Source organism: Myotis lucifugus, unplaced genomic scaffold (genome assembly GCF_000147115.1).
Source record: "Myotis lucifugus unplaced genomic scaffold, Myoluc2.0 scaffold_143, whole genome shotgun sequence".
Classification (NCBI taxonomy): domain Eukaryota; kingdom Metazoa; phylum Chordata; class Mammalia; order Chiroptera; family Vespertilionidae; genus Myotis; species Myotis lucifugus.
In genome coordinates this window covers 2,784,100-2,808,031 of record NW_005871191.1, presented here as the reverse complement: position 1 = coordinate 2,808,031, position 23,932 = coordinate 2,784,100, and the positions used below count along the sequence as shown (strand labels likewise).

The following is a 23,932-nucleotide window of genomic DNA, read 5'->3' as shown; positions in this document are numbered from 1 at the left end:
AATTGAGTCTCTGCATCCTGGGGCCAGTGCTCTTTGCACTACTATGTATTTACTTAAAAATTGTGCCATCGCTTTTCCCCACATAGACCACGAAGCCCCTGACGTGAAGTAGGGCACAGTATGCCCTACTGTTTTTGGTGCTTTCTCTTCATTATCCCAGTAGTGGGCAATCCCGTTGATTCTAGATAGGGTCTGCCTAGCACTTGAGCAAGGGCTTAGGTTTAACAACATTTAAGTATGTTAATACAAGTAGCATTTTGTGTGAAAGCACTTGCTGGGCAGATGATGGAAAGGCCACTGTAGTGTTAGAATGCAGGCATAGTTGTGTGTAGCCCAGAGAAAGTGTCTTTATGCCTGGATGACGTGTTTAAGGCATGGGACCAGCATGGGGAAGCATCTGCAAAGAAGGGTAAGGCAGCATCCTTGTTCAGGATAGCCTCTTATTCCAGGTAGAAGATAGAAATATATAGGAAGACACCAGGGAGATTGGTCTGAAGAAGAGAACTTAGCAATGGAAATCATTGCTGTTTTCAAATATTTGCAGGATGAACAGGCTTTTCTGGGAGCCCAAGCAGGTCATTGGAACATCACACATGGCTGAGGTCCAAGGCTTAGGGGAGAAATGCTGCTCACACAATCTGGCTGGTGATTTAATCACTTATCCAGCTGTCCCCCTCCCTCAACCCCTCAAAGACCCTAAAGCACTTGAGGCCTGAAGAGAGGACTAGGCAGGTCAGAGAACTCAGTAGGCACTTGCTTACAGTCTCTTCCAGGACCTTCATCTCCTTGGTAGCACAACAGGGCTGGAACTTACTTGTTCATAGCATCAGGCTTCTGCTCCCCATCATGACCAGCTGCCAGGAAGTCATGCAGCACCTGGTGTACTCACTGCAGTGCTTCTTAAACTCTAGTGCACATGAATCATCTGGGGGTCTTATTAAAATGCAGATCCCTATTCAAGTTGGTCTGGGTGGGGGCCCTGGAATCTGAATTTTCACAGGTGATGATGCTGCTCAGCTGTGGACCATACCTTGAATAACAGAACTCTGCTATAAATCCCGAGTCTTCCCTCAAGGCTATAGCCCAGAGCCATCAGGCCAGACGACCATCTCCTCCAAGTTGCTCTTATGACTCAGCCTCGCATCTCTGTTAGCTGAGGGTTACTGCTCAGAAATATTGTCTCATTCCGCTCCCGGCATCCATGAAACAATTTTATCCAGATAAAACTCAGCTGCCTAGTGCCTTTGTCATCCCTAGGGCCACTTCAGCAGTCAGCTACATATTTTTAAAATACAAAACACATCATCCTGATTTTCATTCAAGTTGTTTGACAGCACTCTGAATTTGTGTGTTGCTGCCAGAAACTTACATACAGACACAGGTATCCATTTGCCTAACAATAGGGAAGGTTTCTGATTATTTGTGATTCCCCCAAGGTGACCACTGACTCCGATGCTTTCTAAAGTGATCTTTAAAAGATCCGTTTGTGCAGATGACATGATACTGTATATAGAGAACCCTAAAAGATTCCACCAGAAAACTACTAGAACTGATCATTGAATTGAGTAAAGTAGCACAATACAAGAGAAATATCCAGAAATCAGTTGCATTTTTATACACCAGTAATGAACTATTGGAAAGGGAAACTAAGAAAACAGACCCATTTACAATTGAATCAAAAAAATGAGGTGGGTGGAGGAGGTAAAAGAGGGTAAAGGGGGGATAAATGGTGACAGAAGGAGACTTAACTTTGGGTGGTGAACACAAATACAATATACAGAAGATGCATTATAGAATTATACACCCGAAACCTATATAATTTTATTTAACCAATGTCACCCCAATAAATTCAATAAAAATGTAAAAAAGAGAGATCTGTTTATAATACATTGAGCACTTGCTCAATGAGGCCATAACCCCAGAGATAATGATTAAATCTGGTGAGATTGATCTGCCTCTTTTTTTTTTAAATGATTCCATCAGGTGACCTCTCTGAGCATTTCTCATCGTTACTTATTTCTATTTTATTTTTTCATGGTTATTTATTGATGTCATTTCAAGGTCATGTTCATTCCCTCAGCAATAGCTTATTTGTCGAAGTAAAGTAACTGAGAGATTTCTCACAATATGTTACTCTTGTTAAGGTCTCAAATTTAAAATCATGCTGATTTTCTGTCTAGGAGCTGTGTTGTCTTGCGCGAGGTATTTGATATCTCTGACCATATGTGAACTCCTCTGTAATACAGGGATAATAATATCTCCCTTGAAGAAATGAAATGAGATGTTTATGAAAGCACTTGGCCCACTGCTGGCGCTTGACAGTTACTCATGAAATGCCTCCTGTTCCTTTTTCTTAAGCCAGTTTCTAGTGTTTTATGGAAGAGATAAATATTTTATTTCCCTATTAGTCTCAAAGCATCTTGAGAACAGGATCTATATTTAAATATATTTTTTTTAGTCCTTCATTGTGTGTTTAGTAATGTCTTGAATAAATTAATGAATGACCAGATAATCTATAAGGTCTTCTTGATTTTTGAGTTCTCTGTTTGATTCTTCTAATGTCCTAGCTGCTTGGAGGATCCTCCTAAAATGAGTATCTTCTCTGTTAAGGGACTTCTTCTTTTATAGTCTTATAAAATATGTATTGTTTCTTATTACTAATAAGTATGTATGTGGGCCCAGGAACCCGCTGCCATCGTATACCTGACCTGGGGCCTGAATCTTTGCCTCCTGCAAATGCAATGGGTCAGAGGCTGGTCTTAACTCTGCTTCCCCTTGCCCTGCTCTCTTGGGAAGATCTCTGTGAAAGATGCTCAAGAAATATGCCTTTTTCTCTGATGTGAGATTTGGGGGTCGTGAATAATAGAGGCTGAGTTTCATGATATATTCATTTCGGTTCTCATAGAAGGTGCATTTCATGTTTTAGATTAAATACAATCTGGCTAATGGGGTCAGGACAACTCAATGGATGAGAGGAGAAGCAGTAGGTCCTTCCAAGTCTGGGGATTGAGCCAGGTTACCTGTCTAGGCGAGTAGTTCTTGAGTTTATATGAATGAGTTGCTGCGAGATAGTGCCAGTTGAGACCATCCTTACTACTTTTTCTCCTGCCTCTGAGATGGGCAGAAAACTGGTAGAAAGTACATAGGCCGTCAACTTGAGACCTGAGTTTAAATCCTGACGTGGGTATGCTGTTGAATTCTAGAATCTCAGTTTTTTTTTCCTTTAAAGTCTTATGAATGTATTAACAGACTTTGCTGTTTTCTATTTTGAGTTTTTTTAAATATATATATTTTATTGATTTTTTACAGAGAGGAAGGGAAAGGGATAGAGAGTTAGAAACATCGATCAGCTGCTTCCTACACAGCCCCCACTGGGGATGTGCCCACAACTATGGTACATGACCTTGACCGGAATCGAACCTGGGACCCTTTAGTCTGCAGGCCGATGCTATATCCACTGAGCCAAACCAGTCAGGGCCAGAATCTCAGTTTTTAATGGTTAAAAAATAATATCAGCCTGGTAGGTTTTTGTAGGTGATAAGTTAGATAGTGTATGTTAAAGGCCCAATGCCATGCTTGACAGTGAGATTAAGCCCAGTGATGATGACACATTTCAGGAGAACACAGGAGACAGATGGGTCTGCCACCTGTGAAAGTGTCAGCCCTGCTGTGTGTCTGAGGAGTGTCCCCAAGTCCCGGTTGTGTTTTATGACTGAAGCACTGACCACAGTGGTGGTGCTAAGAGTTTTTCATGGATCTGGAAACATGATCACAATCTGGGCAAAGAAACAACTCAATTGCATGTTTTATTCCATGATGAGATGATTTGAAATTCTGGTCCATATGTGAGTAGCTTCAGCGTTTACTCCTCTACATATCTAGGAATAGTGGTCACTTACAGCTTTCTGTACAGGGAGAAGTAAAAGATAAAAAAGCCTTATTAATCTCTTCACTGTCTTCACTCTGACAGTTTATTTGAATCCCTGATACCCAACATGACTTCTATTTTTCTCTAATTCTTGAAAAAGTAAAAATGGCAGTAATAAAAATAACATAAGTCCTTTCCACGTGGTCTTTTTTTAGACAAAAAAGAGGGATCTAACTGTTTTTAGGCATTTAAGAGACACTGCCCAGAGCTTTGCTAATTAGTTTGTGGCCAGTTACATTACAGTGGATCAATGCCCATTACAGAGGCTCAAGGTGTGTCACTAAAAGGCCCCTCAGACAATAGGTGAATTGGGTTCCATGTGGTCCCATTGATTTTGGGTTGTAGCTCATTGTGTCATGTTTCACTAATTTTAGATTCTGAGTAATGGTTGTAAGCTAGTAAGTAGCAAGGACTGATTATGCCTGTGATGTCTGGAAGGAAAATAATACCAGTTTTTGTTGCTCTACATACAGCTATTTTGAACTGGAGAGCAGTGGTCTGAGGGATGAGATCCGGTATCATTACATACATAATGGGAAGCCCAGGACGGAGGCCCTTCCGTACCGGATGGCAGATGGACAGTGGCACAAGCTCGCGCTGTCAGTTAGCGCCTCTCACCTCCTCCTTCACGTTGACTGCAACAGGTACGTCTTTGCCTTTGATCTTTCATCTTTCATGATCTCTTCTGGAAATCGAGCCATGGGAAAGGGGAGAAATCAAGCCCCTCTCAGCTTTGCCGGGAAACAAAAACCAAGGGACCCTCATGGTAATTTAACCTACCGAGTAGGCCATTTAGATGTGCTGAAATGACCAACTGTAAAACGCTAAGAAAACAGTTCATTAGGATGAAACCATATCCTGTGATTAGGAACAAACGTACAAAAGGTTGATTACAGATTGGGGAACAGTAAGTGCACCTCAGTGTACTCCAGGCACCGTCGGAAATTCCATGGAGCTGTGATCACAGTTAACTATGATGTATTGTTGTTCAGTTCATTCCCCTTGGATGCGAATAAGCCAGCCAGCCTCAGAATGAATCTGAGAAGCCTGTGCTACTGAGGCGGCTAATTCTATTTCACTTCGTCAGGCACAGCTTTGCTTAAATATCTTTTCCAAATGGAGGCTTTTTAAGAGGCTGGTCTTTGAATCTTTGATACCATCCATTCTCTGCAGAGGAATGAGCCTTCCAGCTCATTCGAGGATGGCAGGACTATTTGTGAGGTCTGAGGGTTTCACAGGAGGTGTTGGGTTGGGGTGTGAAGGAAATACTGTACCGCATATTCGTCATTGGTCAGGTTTACTGCCAGCTGAAGAAAGGAGACTATTGGTCTCCATTGGAGCATTTGCAGCTGGGCAGCTGGGTAATGGTGGTCAAGGGGAATGTTTTCATCTCCCCAGAACCCACTGAAAATCCTTCTGGATAGTGATCTGAGCCCTATTATAGAGAAATGTTTGCATTGCAAGCACTGCCCATGAATCGTTAGTTTTCATTAATGTTACCATCAAAGTGAAAATAACTGTTCGGCCACAGGACTTGCTCCCTTGGGCCCAGAATAAAGAACAGGCATGTTGGGGACAACCTCCCTTCTGGAACCCAACAGAAGGAGGGATAATCCAAGGTCACTCAGCCCCCTACTACACTTATTTTTAAAAAATAAATATATTTTTATTGATTTTAGAGAGGAAGGGAGAGGGAGGGAGGGAGGGAGGGAGGGAGAGAGAGAGAGAGAGAGAGAGAGAGAGAGAGAGAGAGAGATGCATGAGTGTCTGCTGAGAGAGAGAGAGAGAAAGAGAGAGAGAGAGAGAGAGAGGGGATCGAGCCCACAACCCAGACATGTACCCTGACTGAGAATCGAACCGTGACCTTTTGGTTCATCAGTTGACACTCAACCACTGAGCCATACCAGCTGGGCAGACTACACTTCTGATGAGGAGATATTTAATGTATTCCCCACTCTAGGTCTGTAGTCTCTTGCAGAAAAGATCTACAAGGGCAAAGAACAGAAACTAGTGTCAGTTTTAAGGGAAGTTCCACCATGTGAAGTGAGTCTTGGTCCGTTTTGATGTCATTTATTTAAGATACTTTCTGGATTTCTGAAGAATTATCCAGATATAATATGTGTGCATGGACAACGTTTCCATAGAAACCACTGGCTTTTTACCCTGCAGTCTGGGGCTTGGCAGCTTGAATAAAGCCAGCCTCATGCTGCCATCTCCATTTCTACCTTTAAGAGCTCATCATCTCCTTCAGTTCTCTAGAGCCAAAGGCTATCTGGTAGTTCTCTTGCTCCCCCACCCACCACCCATATGGTGCCCAAATGGGAGAGTGGATGAAGGGCCTTGCATGTCCTCCTATGTCCTCAGCCAGAAAGAGGCCTCAAAGCCCTAACTTAGTAATTCCCAACTGAGAACTCCTGGAGACACTGCTGTTTTCTTGCTATGCAATTTTTTGCTTTCTCCTTCCAAAATTTATTCTCCTTCCCCAATATTCTTCTGTCTGGAGAAGAATAAAGAGGAGAGAGGCTATGTCTCTGCTAAGCTAAGGTCTCATGACTTCAGCAATTCTCTGGTCCCCGCGAGATGTCTTCTTCTCCCATCTTCAGCCATATGTTAGCTGTGTGAATTTAGGCACGTTAATTTCTTTGCATCTCAGTTTTTTAAATTTGTAAACTGGAAATAATAATACTAACATATTCTCATAGATGGGAATGTTAAATGATCCATGTAAAGTGCTTAGGGTGGTGCTTGGCCTTTGGTGTTCATTAGATGGTGGTTGTTGATATTATGATTATTTATTCTGCATGTCTCTGGTGCCTCTTTGTCTCCAAACTTTCATTCACAGTATGTCCTTCTTGGCTACCTTGACCTCTCTACCTAGAAAGTTGGGGAGAGTATGGGAGAGTTGGAATCCACAATATATTCTAAGGTCCGCTCTATTGATAAAGAATGGATTGAGGGGATTATAAATATTCTTTCCCTTCTCTTGAAATTTTTCATACTTTGGTTCATGTCATAACATGTTGTCCTTTGTGTAAGATCTTGGAGGAGAAAAATAAAGTTGTTGCCAGTTGATGATTCATGGGCCCAGACACAAATGAGTTTTTCAGAAAGGTCAGGGGAAAGAAAGGCCCAGAATGACTGGGCCATAGAAGAGGTAAATTTTGATTTTGGTGTAGGAAGTCTAGAAACATAGTTCCCAAACCTGATTGCATGTAAGAATTATTGGGGAACCTCTAAGAAAATACATGGGAAACCAGGCCCCATGTGACCCACTGGATCAGACCCTGAGGGCTGGAAACTGAGAAGGCATATTTTTAGCAAGCTCTACATGTAGTGTTTAATGCAGGCAGTGAGACTTGGTGCATGGACTGGCATTTCAAAACCATGAGGTTAGCTAGAGGGGATAAGCCAGAGGAGATGCTGGGGTGCAACAAATAAATGGGGTTCCCTCAGAAACTAAGTACCCGAAGCAGACCCCAGTAGGGAGGAGGGAAGATTAAGGAGAAGGTAGTACCTAGTGCACAAAACAAGCTTATGTTCTTCACAAATTTCTTCCTGGCCAGCACTGGCTGAGTTAGAGTGGAGGTAGCTCTGGTTTCCTTGTCGAGATACTGGTTTCCTCCTCCTAATCCTGGCTACCCTCCCAGGAGAATGAATTTCACTACAGCTGAATTTTTACTCTAAGCTATACATTTCATCCCATCAGAAGATTCTTCCTTTTTGATTCCTTTTACTTTAGAGTTACGCTATCTTATTTTTTTCTACCTGTCATCCACTAGAGTCCTACCTGTTAGATGATCAATGGTGATGTGATGGAGAAGATTTATTGCGTGTTGACTGTGTTAGGCACAGTGCTAATTAAGCATTTTACATAATTCATTCACCCCACATTCAATGCTGTTATTTTTCTCATTTTAAAATGATGGAACTGAGATTGCATTATGTGTCTGCAATTCCGCTGCTCATAAGTGGCAGTGCTAGGATTCGGACCCAAATCTGATGCATGAGTGTCTGCTCTAGCCCCTCTGCTCTTCAGCCAACAGTGGGGACCATTGGCCCTGGACTTAAAACTGAGAAAAGGCAAGAGCTTGGTGCAGTGTGAGCAGTTTGCTCCTCTCTAGTATTTTCCTCCTACATGTTTTTTGTTGCTGATCATTGGAGTTGTTCAGTAAGATGTGGAATCTTATGAACAGAACCCATTGCATTGTCATGGGGTGGCGAAGGACCCTACATGCATTGGGTACTTACAACAGGCTAGTTAATGTCCTCAGCATGATATTCCTTAGGATAGCCATGTGGAGACACTTTTATTAGTCCCAGATTTGGAATTAAAAGGCTCAGAGAAGATAAGCAACTTGGTCTCAATCACATAATGTAATAAGCATAGAGCCAAAACTTTGAACTGGGATCTCCCCACCCCTCTATGCCCCCTGTGTAACTCATGTACTTCCCAGGATATAGTCACAGCCACACCAGGGAGCCTTCCCAGGGGAGAGCTGCTGCAGAAGGTGCGGGGATCATAAGAACATGTGAAAATAGGTGGAAATAATTTCCCAGGCACCTCCGTTGCTCTGAGGCACTGCATGTGTGGTAGGATTTTCCACCTTTTTAAGGATAGAATTGAGAAACAGAGCCTTTTTTGACCCGATTACACAAATTGTCAAAGGAAAGCGACTGCTATTTTTGTCAGCAGTTCAACACTTTCTGCCTGCTACCAAGACTGACACCTTTCTCTCAGCTTCAGCTGTTTAGCTGGGCCTAACTAAAAGCTCCCGAAGTGTGGGTGGCAGCTTACCTCAAGCTAGAAACATGAAAGGGATCATTCAGTCTGGTGGCCAGACTGCTTATCTCCACTGCCGTGGGTTTTCCACCTACTGCCTTTATATTAATAGTTTCCAACAAAGTCTAGAGAGACCTGGCCTCACCTTCCTCAGATTCTCCCTCTCCATTCCCAGCTCACCCGGCAGCCTGTCCCCATCACTCAAAGCTCAGAATCCACTGATGCGCGATTAGTGCCAGAATGTTCTTTCTCCTTCACCACAAAAGGAATTTTCATTCCTTGTCTTTATTTGGTGACTTTTAATGATCCCTCAACCCATCACATTAATGTATTGGATGCACTATCCCTGCCAGGTTGTGGAGGGTACAGAGTCCTTGCTATCGGGAAGTTCATAGCTTATTCATTCAGTCATTTTTAAACTCTGAAACCTCCAGGGCCCCAGCAGTGACCGGCCCTGTTCCCTGGATTCAGAGAAAGCGTGGACTCGGACTGAGCCTTGTGTGCAGGCTGAATTGACAGCGCCTATTAGCAGCTGAGCAGTGGAGTGAACTGCAAATAGTCACTCCCAGCATCTGGTCTTGAAGTGACAGTGGAGCTGAGGTTCTTGACAGCTAAGGGTTGGACTCAAAGGTGTTGGTAATTGAATGGTACAGTCACCTAGCCTTCGGCAGCACATTTTGCCATATGCAGTGTCCTCACTCTAAGCCAACCTCCTCTTCCCCCAGCCGAGCTCTGAACTCTCGCCTCATTAGTTCAGACTGTGCAAGTGTCTCGCCTCATTAGTTCAGACACGCACCTCCCCCTCTACACACACCCCTGCATATTGATAGTCACTCTGACAAGGGGTTAACTCAGTGATTATAGTTTAGACAATAAACATATGAGATTTTACGTGTAACACATGCTGTTTTTTCACTGAGGAGCACGTTCAATTTTTGCATATGCAGAATCAGAAAAATAAACTTACTGTAAGTCACTGAACAAGTCAGTAATTCAAGGTGTCTGTCTAACATTTCAGAGTAACTCCAGGGTGTGAGCATCTGCTTATAGCTCTAGGTTTTCATTATGAACCATGAGGATATGGCATCTTCCTTTCGAGGGAGCTCCTGAAGTATTTACAAACATCTTGTTAGAACTCCCATTCCCTAAGGTAGTTAAGCGACATGTATAATGTACTGCATTGATTTCATACCAACATTTTCATTTACAATCAGGAGAGGGAAATTAAGAAATGACTATCAAAGGTTACAGCTTCCAAGAGAGCCAGGCCAAGACTCTCAATCTCCTGATTCCCGCACTGATATATTATTCACGTCACGAACAGGAACACATGCCCAAGACTCATCATCAAATGGACTAAAATTAAATTGAGAAGCCAGTGTATGCCTCCTGTCCAGCTAACCCAACAGCTCCAGATCCTCTGTCCAGGCAGATATGACAAGTGAGTTAGGAAGACAGGACATCCCCGTGTGTAAATTTAAGCAACAGTGTAAGAGGTCACAAGGGAATACATGATGGATTACTGGATTCTTGGTAGAGACAATCAGGTCTGGGAGATCACAGAAGGGAGAGCTCCTGGGGACATGGAAAAGCCTCTTCATTTCTTACCACCCCAAGTGAGAGCGCATGACAATTTCTGCAGCTTCACAGTTTTGCCTGTGTGTGATTTGATTGTGTGCCAGTCACATAAGAATTGTACTTGGAATGAGGTTCATCTTGTAAGTATTACAAAGCCCATCATAGGGTCAGTGAGAGAAGAGTGTATATGGGAGAGTGGTATCAAGTTGGCAGTGAGGGAAAGCCTGTAGGGAGAGACAGACCCGTGTCCATACCAATAAAATACAACGCAAAATGTGTCTGAAGGCATGTAGATGAAATCACTAGGAGTAGGAAATGCCATCTTATCTTCCTCTCTATCCTAATATAGCTTGGGCCCCGTGTATGCAATAAAGTGCCAGCTTGTTAAGCTACCCATGGCCGCAAGTACCCAACAAACCCCTGTATAAAGCGATGATTCTATTGTGTTTCTTTTTAGTCTTTTCCGTTTGCAGCTTTGAAAGCCTGGAGTACAGGTTGCCAGGAGAAATTTTACTGAGTGGGAAAATTCATTTGTTATAATTTCCTGGGTCGCCTAAATAAAAGATGCACTATTTGCTTTTCTACTTTGAAATTTTGGCTTTTAGCACAAAGGTATTCTGGACTGAAAACTTGAGCTGAGAAGAAATTAAGTTTGTATGTCTCGGGAAAGTTATTTATTTCGCTCTCTAGGTATATAATAAGGGGCTAGGACTAGGTGATTCCCAACTTTGACCTGGGCACCTCAGATACTTAATTAAGTAAAGGGCATGCACTTCTCTCTCCCCCGCCCCCTTCCCCACACACCTTCAGGACTATGGAGAGCAACTCAGCATGCCATCTTCACAGAGCCACTTTTGTAGTAGACCACCAGGGGGGTTGAATCATCTGAATTGAAATGTGGGTAGACAGTGCAACATGCTATTAGTGAGCAAAGACTACTTAACCTAGAAGACCATCTCTTTTATTCTCACTTGCATCCTCCTTGCTGGAGTAAATGCCAAATATGCATTTTTGGAGGCTAAGGGATGTTGGTGTCTTGTTCTCTCCACCATGTACTCCAGTGTTCATTGCCCCAGACATGTGACAGTGGACAGCCTTTGGGGACGGGTGGGGTGTGGGCATGCAGGCTTCCCTGGCCATGGGGACCTTGGTAGTTTGGTGACTTATGAGATAGAGCAGTGTACTGTAGCCAGCAGATGATGGATAGTTGTACTGTTGAAAGACATAACACGTTCTCTGGAGGGGAAAAATACTTTGTGGCCAAACTGTAGAGATTTAAATAATGGAAGAGAATGAATCTAAAGATCAAGGTAGCCAATGTAATACATTCAAAGTTATAGATCCTTTGGCAAAGTAGGGAGTGGTTGTTAATTGTTCAAACATTACTGTGTTGGATGTTTCATTCTACTGACTTCTCCCCACCACTTCTTCCCATGCTGTGTACCCTGTGGCTTATTAATTTCAACCACCTTAGGTGGGTTCCAAGTTTAACTTTACCCTGTCTTGTAATGACATCAGTAGAAGACCTTTTCTCATTTTGTCTTTTCAAGAACCTTTATTTTTTCCACTTGTTCCCTGGTGGGTTTAAATATACCTTTGGTTAACCATGACCTCAATGGCAGACAGAGGTAGGAGGTGAAAAGATTAATTGAAGTGGATGACGAGAGAGTGCCCTACATCTCACCCTAGCAACCTGTACTCTCAGGCTTTCAAAGTTGCAAATAGAAAGAAATACAATAGAATAAAACTTTACAGGGGGGTTTGCTGGCTACCTGAGGCGATGAGTAGATTAACAAGAAGGCACTTTATTGCATACAGGGGGCCCAAGCTATATTAGGATAGAGAGGAAGATAAGATGGCAGTGTCCTCACTCTAAGCCAACCTTCTAGTGATTTCATCTACATGCCTTCAGACACATTTTGCATTGTATTGTGTCGGTATGGACCTGGTCTGTACAGGACAAATGGAAGGGAAATAGACTCTAAGAGAAATAAATGTTTTCTTGTAGGAAAAGATATTGATGCTTGCATCTTCATTGTTATAATTTTACTCTGTCCTTTTGTGATGGATATGCATGGTTATTTTTGTTTTACAGGAAAGCAAAGAGAAAATAAAAAGTCAAACCAGAACAATACATATTATGAAACCTATATTTAAAAAAATGTACATTTATATATTAGTTGTCTCTATTCCTTTATGCCTCACTCATTAGAAAAGAGCATTGGGGAATAAAAAATGCATGAGCCATGAGCACTTTTTAATTGAAAAAAAATTCCAAATATGCATTAGTTTTCTACTTAGACCAAGGGTACTGATGTTGCCATTGAAAAGAATTGATTTTGCACACTACCGTAAAGAAATTCATCTATCTCTATGGAAACTTTAATTAAATTAATGTTATAAATAATCACAGCCAGAGCAGTTGGAAGCAAGGAAACAAATTTATAGCTGTTCTTGTCTGCTGTTCTTCTTTGAGGGGGTCTCGTAAGGATGGGGTGTGAGGCTTGGAAGAAAAAAGTTTCTCTGTACTCTTTCCCCAGCTCTGACCTCAAATCCAATTGACTTTTGGCCCCCAGTTCATCCTTCGGAACTTCTTGTGAGTGCCTCTCCCGGCAGTAGTTCCAGAGCCAGCGGGTTAATGTGCCCGGGCCCTCACCTGAGGGTTTTCCTGGGCAATTAGAGTGGAAATAATTTCCCTTCTCCTCCCAGGGCCTGCGTGATGCCATCTCTAACTCTTCCCCAGGAATGTCACGCTACATCTGTACTCATTAATGTCCATTAGTCTGAGGGCATCGCTTTCCTGACAGCGAATTTCACACATAGGAACTCACAGGCTTGGCGGGGGTGGGGTGGGAGGGCATCAGCTGGCTTCTTTGGGACACTCAGAGTGCCCTTATGACCCGGCATGGGGTTTTATTTCCACTGGAGGTAAACAGCTGTGTTATGTCCTGGTATGTCCTCAGCAGGACACCTGATTCACTCGGTTGCTCAGTGCACTTTTTCTAACACCTGCTCTCCAGCTCTGATGCTGTCACTGAAGCATAAGCAAGGAAGGAGTTGGGGAATGCATGATACACTTTTCTTGAATTCTTTGCATTTTGTCCTCAGAAGCCCAGTACCCTGCAAGGGAAGCTCAGACTTTTTGCTCAGCTTTTAACTGAGTTGAGGTTAGTGTTTTCTGTGTCATTAGGGATGATGTCTATATTTACTTGATCTTTCCTATAGCCCTTGGAGGTGGGCTATTGCATCATTAGGGAGAAGTGACTTGTCCAGGGGTTCACAGTAAGTCAGGGGCAGCTAGAGATCAGAGGTCCTTCCTTAGTTCTCTTTCAGGCAGTGTATTCTCTACCAGTCCCTCCCCCTTCTTTTTTCCTTCTCTTCCTCCTCTTCCTTCCTCTTGTCAGCACCCCGTGTGACAAGGTAACACTTTTAACTTCTCATGGAAAACAGTCTGAGGCAGCGATTTTCAACCCTTTTCATCTCATGGCACACATAAACTAAATACTAAAATTCTGAGGCACACCAAACAATATTTTTTGCTGATCTGACCAAAAATGGGTATAATTTTGACTCATTCCCACCGGATGGCTATTGTTGTGTTGCCTATTGTTATTTTTTTATTTGATAATCTAAGGGGAAAGAGATCGGTGCCCCTGACTACATAGTAAGGTATTGCATGTTTTAAAAATTCCTGCAGCACACCAGTTGAAAATCACTGCTGCAAGGTATCCCATTTATAAACTGAAACAAAGGCCAAGTTTGATGTATTATTTTCTGAGGCGGGGATGCTGCTCACCTCATGCGGCTACCTTCCTGTTGGATCAAGTTCTGCCTCATTATACATTCCAACCGCTGTTGGTCTTTAGTCTCTAGAAGGCTGATGTGGTGTTATTTTTAGATTTAAAGACTCTCCCTTTTCCCTAGAATCTACAGTGTTGATCGACAGGTTCACGACCCCAATACCACAGAGATAATGTTGGGTCAGGCCTTCAAACGGCCCGTCCTCCTCCTATGATTTGTATGCCTTGTATGTGCCTCGGTGCTGATGTGTAATGGCCAAGGACCTAATCTTAAATCATGACTGACTGCAAATGAGACGTTCGGCTATTTCTTAAAATGTGAAATAGATGCATTACGCTGGTCTCCAGTGTTACACGGTGGTTTTACACAGCTCCAATATAAATTTTGATATTCACTATTTCAAGGTGGTAAACTGTGTTCTTTAAGGTGACTTCGCAATCACAAGGTCGCATTAAAAACTACTGGTGGTGAAATAAATGGTCGGGTGGCGGGGGACCTCATTTAGGTGGGCATTTGTTGTTATTGCTTCTTTTATTGCTATCTAATTAGATACATCCTAGAGCAGTGATGGAGAACCTTTTGAGCTCAGCGTGTCAGCATTTTGAAAAACCCTAACTTAACTCTGGTGCCGTGTCACATATAGAAATTTTTTGATATTTGCAACCATAGTAAAGCAAAGACTTATATTTTTGATATTTATTTTATATATTCAAATGCCATTTAACAAAGAAAAATCAACCAAAAAAATGAGTTCGCGTGTCACCTCTGACACGCGTGTCATAGGTTCGCCATCACTGTCCTAGAGCCTGCAGGAATTCATAGGAAGTAGGTGAGCACATTGAATTCTGAGGAATTTTCATGATGGCAGTTTTTCCTGGGCATATGGGTGATCTACAAGGACTTCCCACTGCAAATATGACCACCATGTTCCTTTCCCAATCCAATATTCACATAAGCTCATTTAATGGTCTCCTTTAGTTTTAGGCTACAGGTCACAATGCTTAATATAGCGTATGAAAATTTTGCAGTCTAGTCTGTGTTTTTTATTGCATTAGATTTCCCATTCCTTTGACTTCAAGTTCTCTTAGTTTTAAAGTGTATCATGTCCATTTAAACCATTGGATCTCTGTACATGCTAGTTCTAGCATGTCAAGTTTGCTTTAACTTATCCTTAATTTTCATGACAAAAGGAAGAAGTCTCTTTCACATTTTTATTATAGAATAGTGTTCATTTCATTTAGAGTAGTTTTTAAAAAATATATTTTATTGATTTCAGAGAGAAAGGGAGAGGGAGAGAAAGCGAGAAATATCAATGGTGAGAGAGAATCATTGATTGACTGTCTCATGCACACCCACACTGGGGATCGAGCCTGCAACCCAGGCATGTGCCCTGACTGGGAATCAGACTGTGACCTCCCGGTTCATAGGGCGACACTCAACCACTGAGCCATGTCAGCCAGGCTATTCAGAGTACTTTTTGATCGTTTGATTGCCTTTCCCATGGGCTGTTAGCACCCCGAGAGCTCACTGTTGTATCTGCGATGTATATTATAGCCCTGCCACATAACAGGTAGTGAACACACATTGGTGATTCCTGGATGAATGTATAAATGGAAGAGCTCTGACCTAGGGCTCTGTATTTGTGGCTTTTGGCTTGTGATTCCAGCCTTCTAGATGATTCCATTAATTCATTCCCCTTGTTCTTTGCCTCGATCTCCTCATCTTTACAGAACGGGCATCACCTCTACCCAGTCGCTTGTACAGGGTTATTGTGAAGATCAAATGAGAACCTGCATGGGAATGTGTGTTGTAAATTTTAATGTGCTTTTAAATATCAAGCGAAAGGAATGGTGAAGTAATCCTAGCGTTTCTGCTTTGAACTTTTGAGGATTATCCTTTTTTTGAGGAAGGCAGTTAATCTATAAAAGGCTTTTGGTGATTTCCCAGTGTGATTCACAGCACAAGGTGAACTGTGCCTTGCTCTCGAGTTGAATGTACATGTTGGAGGGAGCTCTGGCAGGCATGAGGGAGTGGAGGCGATTTACAGAGAGGGTAGGAGCATACGCCCATCCCCCGGAGGATGAGGGGCAGGTGCCCCCTCTGCTGGAAAGCAAGCACTTTTGGGCACATGTGTTTGTGTGTTGACTGTATGGTGGACATATCACCATCATGAAATTCTGTGGGTGTGCTTCTTAAAACTGCATTTGGGGCCCACAGTAGGGGTCTCCCCTGAAACTCATTAAATTACTAGTAAACTTTTGGGCAGGGTTTCATGAGTGTCCTATGCTGGTTTTTTTTTTTTTGGTACTATTTTTTTCTTTAATTTGTTTTTAAATTATGCATGGTGCTTGCCTGTTTCAGAAAATTAAAAAAAAAAAAGAACCACATATACAGGAAGTTATAAGAAGAGAAATTCTAAGGAACAATATGAAGGTTGGGGTGAAAATTTTTGCAGTATAGGTATGTTTTAGCTTTATGTAATGGGATATCTAAAACTTGTTATAATGCATTTCCCATGTAAATTACAAAATATGTAATAAGACTACTGAATAACATAAAAATATGAAAGGTGCAAGCTATTTAAAACCATGCAATATCCATCACCCTGCCCTTATTCCATTCCACGGAAGTGATTATTAACAATTTTATTTCCCTTCTCTAGATTTTTTCTTTGCATATGCAAACACATTTTTTTTCAATAATGAGACAGCCCTATATGCATTGTTCTTCAATATGCTTTTTCATTTCACAGAATAAAGCCCGATAGACCATTGATGAGCAGCAGGAATGTATTCAGGAGGAATGGGGGCTGCTCTGTTTCTTGTAGGAAGTCTGGGCAGCTCTGTGCCGGGTGGTGTGTGGAGCAGCATTCACCTCCAGGCCTCTAGCCTCCTGCTTTGGGCTGTAATCCATGCCTCTGGCCGGTCACACACAGCAGTGACTATAGAAACGAGGCAGGGGCCAAGTGTCCCTGCCTCTGGGTCAGCGTGCCCTGTCTCAGCCGTATATCGAGGTGCAACGGTGGCAATTAGCCTGTGCTGAGATGGGAGTTACAAGATTCAAGCGGGTATGTGATGAGGGTCAGTTGCTCTGAGCACAGGCATCATGCTACATCTTATTTTGTGTGGCTGAAGGGGAGCCGATGCTGTCTCGGGTCAGGCAAGGAGTCAATGTGCTTAGTGGCTGAGCGCACACGCTTTTGGAGTTGGACAGCCCTGGGCTTCAACTCTGGCTTTGCCACTGGCTTCGTGGGGGAAGGGGTCACCATGAGCCTCATAGACCAGCGGTTCTCAACCTGTGGGTCGCCACCCCTTTGGGGGTCCAACGACCCTTTCACAGGGGTTGCCTAAGACCATCGGAAAACACATATATGATTACATATTGTTTTTGTGATTAATCACTATGCTTTAATTATGTTCAATTTGTAACAATGAAATTGGGGGTCACCACAACACGAGGAACTGTATTAAAGGGTCACGGCATTAGGAAGGTTGAGAACCACTGCCATAGACCCTTGGCAAATTACTTAACTTTTCTAAGCCTCAGTCATCACCTATGGCTAATAATAATGCCTCCCCCATGAGATTGGAATGAAAAGTGACAATGTTCATGCATTTGATAGGGCTCTCCTGGTTGCAAATAACAGAGGCTTAAACTCTAGGGGCATATAGTGTTCCCGTAAGCAGGAAGTATAGTGGAGATAGTGTCTGAAATGAGTTGATGCTCGGACATGTCATCTGGGCCTGTGCATCTTTTATATCCTTCTACCTGTCATCCCTGGCATGCTTTCCCCTGGCAGAGGGGGAAGGGGTCACCATGATCCTCATAGATCAACCATCCTTCCTACCATGGAGCTGGCACATTGCTCCATCCACAGAACTGAGGCACTTTGAGCAAGGAAGAGGAGGAAGTGGCCCTTGGGTAGGCTGTGAACAGTGGCACCAGCATGTAAATAGTTGAGCCCCATGCCTAGAGTTCAGTCTGCACCTCCATGCTGCTGCTGCTGAATTTGACCATGATGATTCTTCTTCTGTGAAGCAGAGTGAGCAGGAGGACAAATCCAAGGAGATGATGTCAGTATCTGGTTGATCAGTGGTCATTAGTATACATGGCTCTTCCTGCCATCAGGCCGTCTTCAAGGCCATGATCAAATGGAGGAGAGAATGTGAGCCAGTTGGAGAAGCCATCCTGCTCCCGCCTCTGCCATCCGTCAACCCTGTTGGTAGGGGCAGCTCTTGTTAGGCTGTCACTTTGGGGAACCTGGTCCCTCCTCATCTGCCTGAAGCTGTGGCCCTCTGGCTGGTCCTGTAAACACAGCCCCCCTTCCCACAATGTGCCATGGAGGCCCATCTCAGCCAGTGCCCGATTATAGCTTTGCCCAGGCCTGCCTTCCCACATCCCCTGCCTCCTCATCCTCTCTTCTTGGTCCACTGATCCCTGGCTTTTGATGCCTGCTTCTCCATTTGATTGGTTTGCTGGATTCCTTCTCGAAGCTTCACAGCTCCCCTGCCAGCCCCACTCCACAGCATCCCCCTGGGAGGACAGCTCTTTCTGTTCTCAGGGGAGATCAAGAACTTGCCTTCACCAGTTCCCTGATGTTGACTCCTTGCCTTATCTCGATTTTTAAATTTTTCCTGCTATATGTAAACTATAAGTTGGATCCCCAGCTTGGCAAGGATGCTACTTACCTCCTCTGGAGCTAGAGTCATGCCGCAATGCAGTCGACATCTGCAGATGGGTTTAAGGCTTGGGGTGATTCTGAAATCTGCAGTCCAGATTTCCACAGAGAAGAAAATGAATGCAACCTTTACCACATCCGCGAAGCTGTTTAACATACAAATTATGTGACTGAGCCTTGCCTTAGAGCTCATGCTTGCTAAGTGTCACATGAAAAAGGTGACCCAATATTTGCAAGGTGAGCAATCACTTCAGAAGGGGGTGTACTTAGGTATTGGCTCCAGTCTTCCCTCCAGGGGGAGACAGTGGATGGTGGAGGAGCTTTGAAGCCTGCGCACGGTGTCTTCTCTCTACTCTCTTCTCCACTCTGCTCTGTATCCTAGCAGGCTGACCCGTGTCCTAGCAGGCTGACCTGCATGGGCTGCACCTGGGGGCTCCTTTGCCACCTAGAGACCTTTGGATGTCATCAGCAGGGAAAATAGGCAGGAGGGATGAGAGGGTCTCTATTCCTCTGGCTCCTTCTCTGTGGGGTTACCTTGGGTTGGCTGTGCCGCAGGACTGTAAGCCATAGGCCCTATCAGGTGGCCTTTTTTGGGTTCCCTGCCTTTTCAAGCATAAGAAAGAAAAGATTCCCCAGTTCTTTATTAAAAAGTATGAACTCTGTAGTAGTGTACCATTCCTTGTTGATCTACTTTCTGCCCATACTTCTGTAAATAATTCCTTTAATATCTTATAGTAATTACCTTATCCATGGAGGTTATGTTCCATGACCCCAAATGGAAGCCTGACACTTGAATAGTGGCAAGCCATATATATACTGTTTTTCCCTATACATATATACCTAAAGTTTAATTTATAAATTAGACACAGTAAAAGATTAAAAACTGTAATAAAACAATTATAAGAATATCCTATATAATAAAAGCCTAATATGCTGCGTGTCCAGTCATCCAGTGGGCCATTCAACCAATCAAAGCATAATATGTTAATGATATGCTAAGGCTGCTCAGCTGCTCGCTATGGGGGCAGTCAGTTGACCAGTTGACCAGTTGCAATGATGTGTACTGACCACCAGGAGGAAGACGCTCTTACTGTTAGGTTAACTTGCTGCTGGGGTCCGGCCAATCGGGACTGAGCAAGGTGGGCTGGACATGCCCTGGAGCCTTCCCGTATCCTTCCCCGGCCCTAATTGTGCACCAATGGGGTCCCTCGGCCAGGCCTGCACCCTCTTGCAATCTATGACCCTTCAGAGGATGTTGGAGAGCTGGTTTCAGCCCGATCCTGCAGACCAGGCCCAGGGACCCCACTGGTGCATGAATTCATGCACTGGGCCTCTAGTACTGTAATAAAACTTATACAAATGTATAACTTTTCTCTCTCACTCAAAATATTTCATGGTGACAATTTCTTCCCTGCAGTAACTGGCTTGGTGTCCCTCATTTCCTTGCTGAGGTCTTCATGTAGCCTCAGTGCTCTCTGGCTCAACACACTGCTGTCCATTAGAACACATTTTCTGTGCATGGCTTCCACCTACAGATTTAATGCTTTTTCTGTATTAACTAGGCACTTACCACATACTGTGATCATAACTTTTATAGTTTGAATTGCAACAGCAAAACTAGCACAAATTTCTTTTTCCTTCTTTACAATTTTATGGACAGAGATTGGTTCTTACTGTAGACCTCAGTAACCTTAACATATGTTTCCCACTCTCCCCTACCCCCCCTTTTCTTATTAAGCTGAGAAGGAAGCACTTCACAGCTTCTCTTGGGCGTATCTGAATTGCCAGCATCACTACTTTTGCACTCTGGAGCCATTATTAAATGAAATAAGTGTGACTTGAACACAAGCACTGCCATACCTTGGTGGGCAGTGTATAGAGAGCGTGGATATGCTGGACAAAGGGATGATTCACTTCCCAAGTGAGACGGAGTGGGACAGTGTGAGATTTCATCACACTATCAAACTAGTGCACAATTTAAAACTTATGATTTATTTCTGGAATTTTCCACTTACTATTTTCAGACCACATTTGACTGTGGGTAACTGAAACCATAGAAAGCAAAACCGTGTCCTAGGGGAGAGTAGAGTACTGTATTCTCTTTTCAAATTGCCACATCTCAGTATACAGGTTTCCTCTGCCCTCTGAAAGTAGAGTTCTTATGAAAACTTTCCTAAGCAAAAATGGCATAAAGCGAAGACTAGCCCCTGCTTTCCAAAAGTTTGCATTACCCTACTTCATCTTTATGAAAGTCTTACATTAGTACCTATTTTCGCTAACCAAGAGAAATCCAAAGAGGAATTTCACTATTACAGTAAAGCCGTTATTGTACTAATGCAGGCCTTTCATAAAAGTGAAGTCGTGTAACACAAACTTTCAGAAAGCAGGGCATACCTGGAATGGCTATTTGCCACTGGGACCCTGACCGCTAGAGGTTCCAAGTCAGAAACCCTGAATCAATCCTGGGCTTCACCATTTCCCAGCTGTGTACACTCAGGTGAGTTCCTTAACCTCTTAGAGTCCTGCATTTCTCGTCAATAAAACCGGGGTGGCAGCAATCCTTGCTTCTGTCCATCTCACCAGGAAGAAAGCGTGCTAACGATGTCATGTGAATGGTGCTGTGAAGTGCTTTGCCATTCACCTCAGCCCACAGGTCCTCTGCACGTGGAATACAGATGAGATCCTTCCAATTAGCAGCCCTATTTAGAGATGACATTAGCCTTGGCTAAGATAGACTCTCCAATGAGGCCTTTGCTAAGTATAATTATGTGGTTAGAAAAGAGGAAGTTGTCAAAATGGTGCTGAGAGAGGTAGATGAAAAGGCCGATCCCTTAGCTTTTGGTTTTTGCTCTTCAGAGAGTGCAGTATTGGCAAGCGTAAATCTTGTTATTTGTGTTCTTGGTAATCTGACACTGTTTGCTGAAAAGAAACAGCCGTGGTATTTATGCTGGAAATTGCTTTGGAAGACCTCTGCCCCAGCTTCCAGAGGGATGTCGTACTGACCCTCGCCGATCACTTTTTATCATGCCAGTGCTCTTTGATTGCCACTGAAGGACTTTTACTTGGGAAATTATCTTGATCATTTACCTGTTTACAGTTTTACTGTGTGGCTCATGCTCCCTGATCTCTACCCCTCACTTCCTGTAACAAGTGTCAGCAACTTGAACTTGTCTTATTTTAATGCAGTGTCCCCAGCACCTGGCCAGATACCTGACCCAGAGAGGGTACTTGTTTGGGCATTTGTTGAATGAATGAATGAATGAATGAATGAAAGAACAAATGAGGGAAGGGATGCTATAAATGGCTATGGTAGTCATGAGAGAAAATTCTGGGCCTTTAAGGAGATGACATTGAAGAGCTGGGCAAAAACCCACAATTTAATTGTCTTTTGAAGCTGAGCTGGCAGGTCCTTCTATAAGGACCACATGGAAGCAAAGACACAGGCCAACTGTTAAAATGGGAGAATCTACTTCCAGTGGGAATGAGGAAGGTGGAATGAACCGTGGTTTGTGAGTAAGGCTTTAGATTAGAACCAGCCTGTTGTGTTCATGCCCAGCTCCTCCATTTACCAGAGGTTTCCCTGTGCCTAAATTAATTGGACACAGCTTTCTTATTTATTAAAAAAAGACAATAATTGACCTTACATTATGGGTTTAATTGAAGTATTACGTGGGACCTATACATAGATTTATATTTGCTGCATAGTAAGCACTCAGTAAATATTAATTATTATCATCATCACTACTAGTAATAATAGGAGGAAAATATTAATAAATAAAAGTCAGTGAATTCCAGCCAGTAGATGAGAAGACTTGGGTTCTAGCTCTCACTCTGCTACTTTGTGGCCTTCAGCCACAACTTCCCTTCTCTGGACATCATGCAAACTGAGGAGTTTGAACTTGATGGTCTCTGGGTGCCCTCAAATTGTGGTTATGTGCTTAGGTCTGGGCTTGAAGGATGCACAGTATTTGTGTATTTGTGTAAGCTGCATGTGGGAGGATAGCTTTCCTTCTGATTTTTATTCTTTTCTGCTTATACTATAAGGTTATTTCAATAAGAGAAAAGAACATCATGTCTGTTGTGCCCCCTTTTACCTCAACACACACACAACCTTTGAGCATGGAGACGGTTCTAAATACCCATTGGTTGCTGGGCTGACTGATTTGGTTTGGTGTTAGGGTTAGAAAGAGCTCCAAAGGGTTTAGAAGAGAGAGAAAGGAAAAGGTAAAGGATCATTCCATTCTTTAATTTCTAAATTGTGAATGAGACATTTATCTCATCCTCACCCATATATACTTTAGTTGAAAAGGGGGAAATAGAGAGTGGATATAAGAAAGAAAAAGTAGGGAAGGAATAAATATTTATCAGGTATCTATTATGTATTGGGACTTAACACAAAGGTCTTATTTAACCTTCAGAACAACCCTATGAGATTTGGGTGTTCTTAAGAGATCTTTATTTCCACTTTGATCATGAGGAGGTAGAATTGGGGAGGGTTAACCCATCTAAGTCCAAGAAGTAGGAGGCAGATTAGAGGTGGACTTGAAACCCAGACCTGGATAACTCCAAAGCCATCATACTCTCCTCCTCTGGGTGATCATTCTACATCTCTTGTCTCCACACACTCAGCACTTAGTCCTATGAGTTGATAAACTCAGTGGATGAACTTGTTTCCTGCCTCACCCAGGGAATAGAAGCAATCAGAAGATAATCCATCAGCACCTCTACTGGCTGGCCTGCTCCTGGACCATGGACTCCGCATTTCCTGTTACAATGTATTCTCCACATGCTCCTGCCTGGGGCCATCCCCTCCCTTGTGCAGGACACACTTCAACCATTTTCCCTCTCCTACATCATCAGGATTTTCCATCAACAGGATGATCTTAAGCAGCAGCAATACATTATCCGAACCCACCATACATTAATAAAAGCCTTCCCTCAATCCCATATTCCTCTACAGCTGATACCCCTCACCTCTCCAGTAAAAATCCCAAGAGGAGCCCTAACTGGTTTGGCTCAGTGGATAGAGCACCTGCCTGTGGATTGAAAGGTCCCAGGTTCGATTCCGGTCAAGGGCATGTACCTTGGTTGTGGGTACATCCCCAGTAGGAGGTGTGCAGAAGGCAGCTGATTGATGTTTCTCTCTCATCAATGTTCCTAACTCTCT

The 23,932-nt window shown here is 43.2% G+C and overlaps 1 protein-coding gene across 1 annotated transcript in view; it reads left to right on the top strand.

The window, feature by feature from the left end:
* The window catches only part of NELL1 (neural EGFL like 1), a 672,205-nt gene that overhangs the window by 80,750 nt on the left and 567,523 nt on the right, over positions 1–23,932 (top strand). The window contains exon 4 of the mRNA XM_023758901.1: positions 4,402–4,572. Coding sequence (XP_023614669.1) covers positions 4,402–4,572 — 171 coding nt within the window. The remainder of the gene's footprint in view (positions 1–4,401; positions 4,573–23,932) is intronic.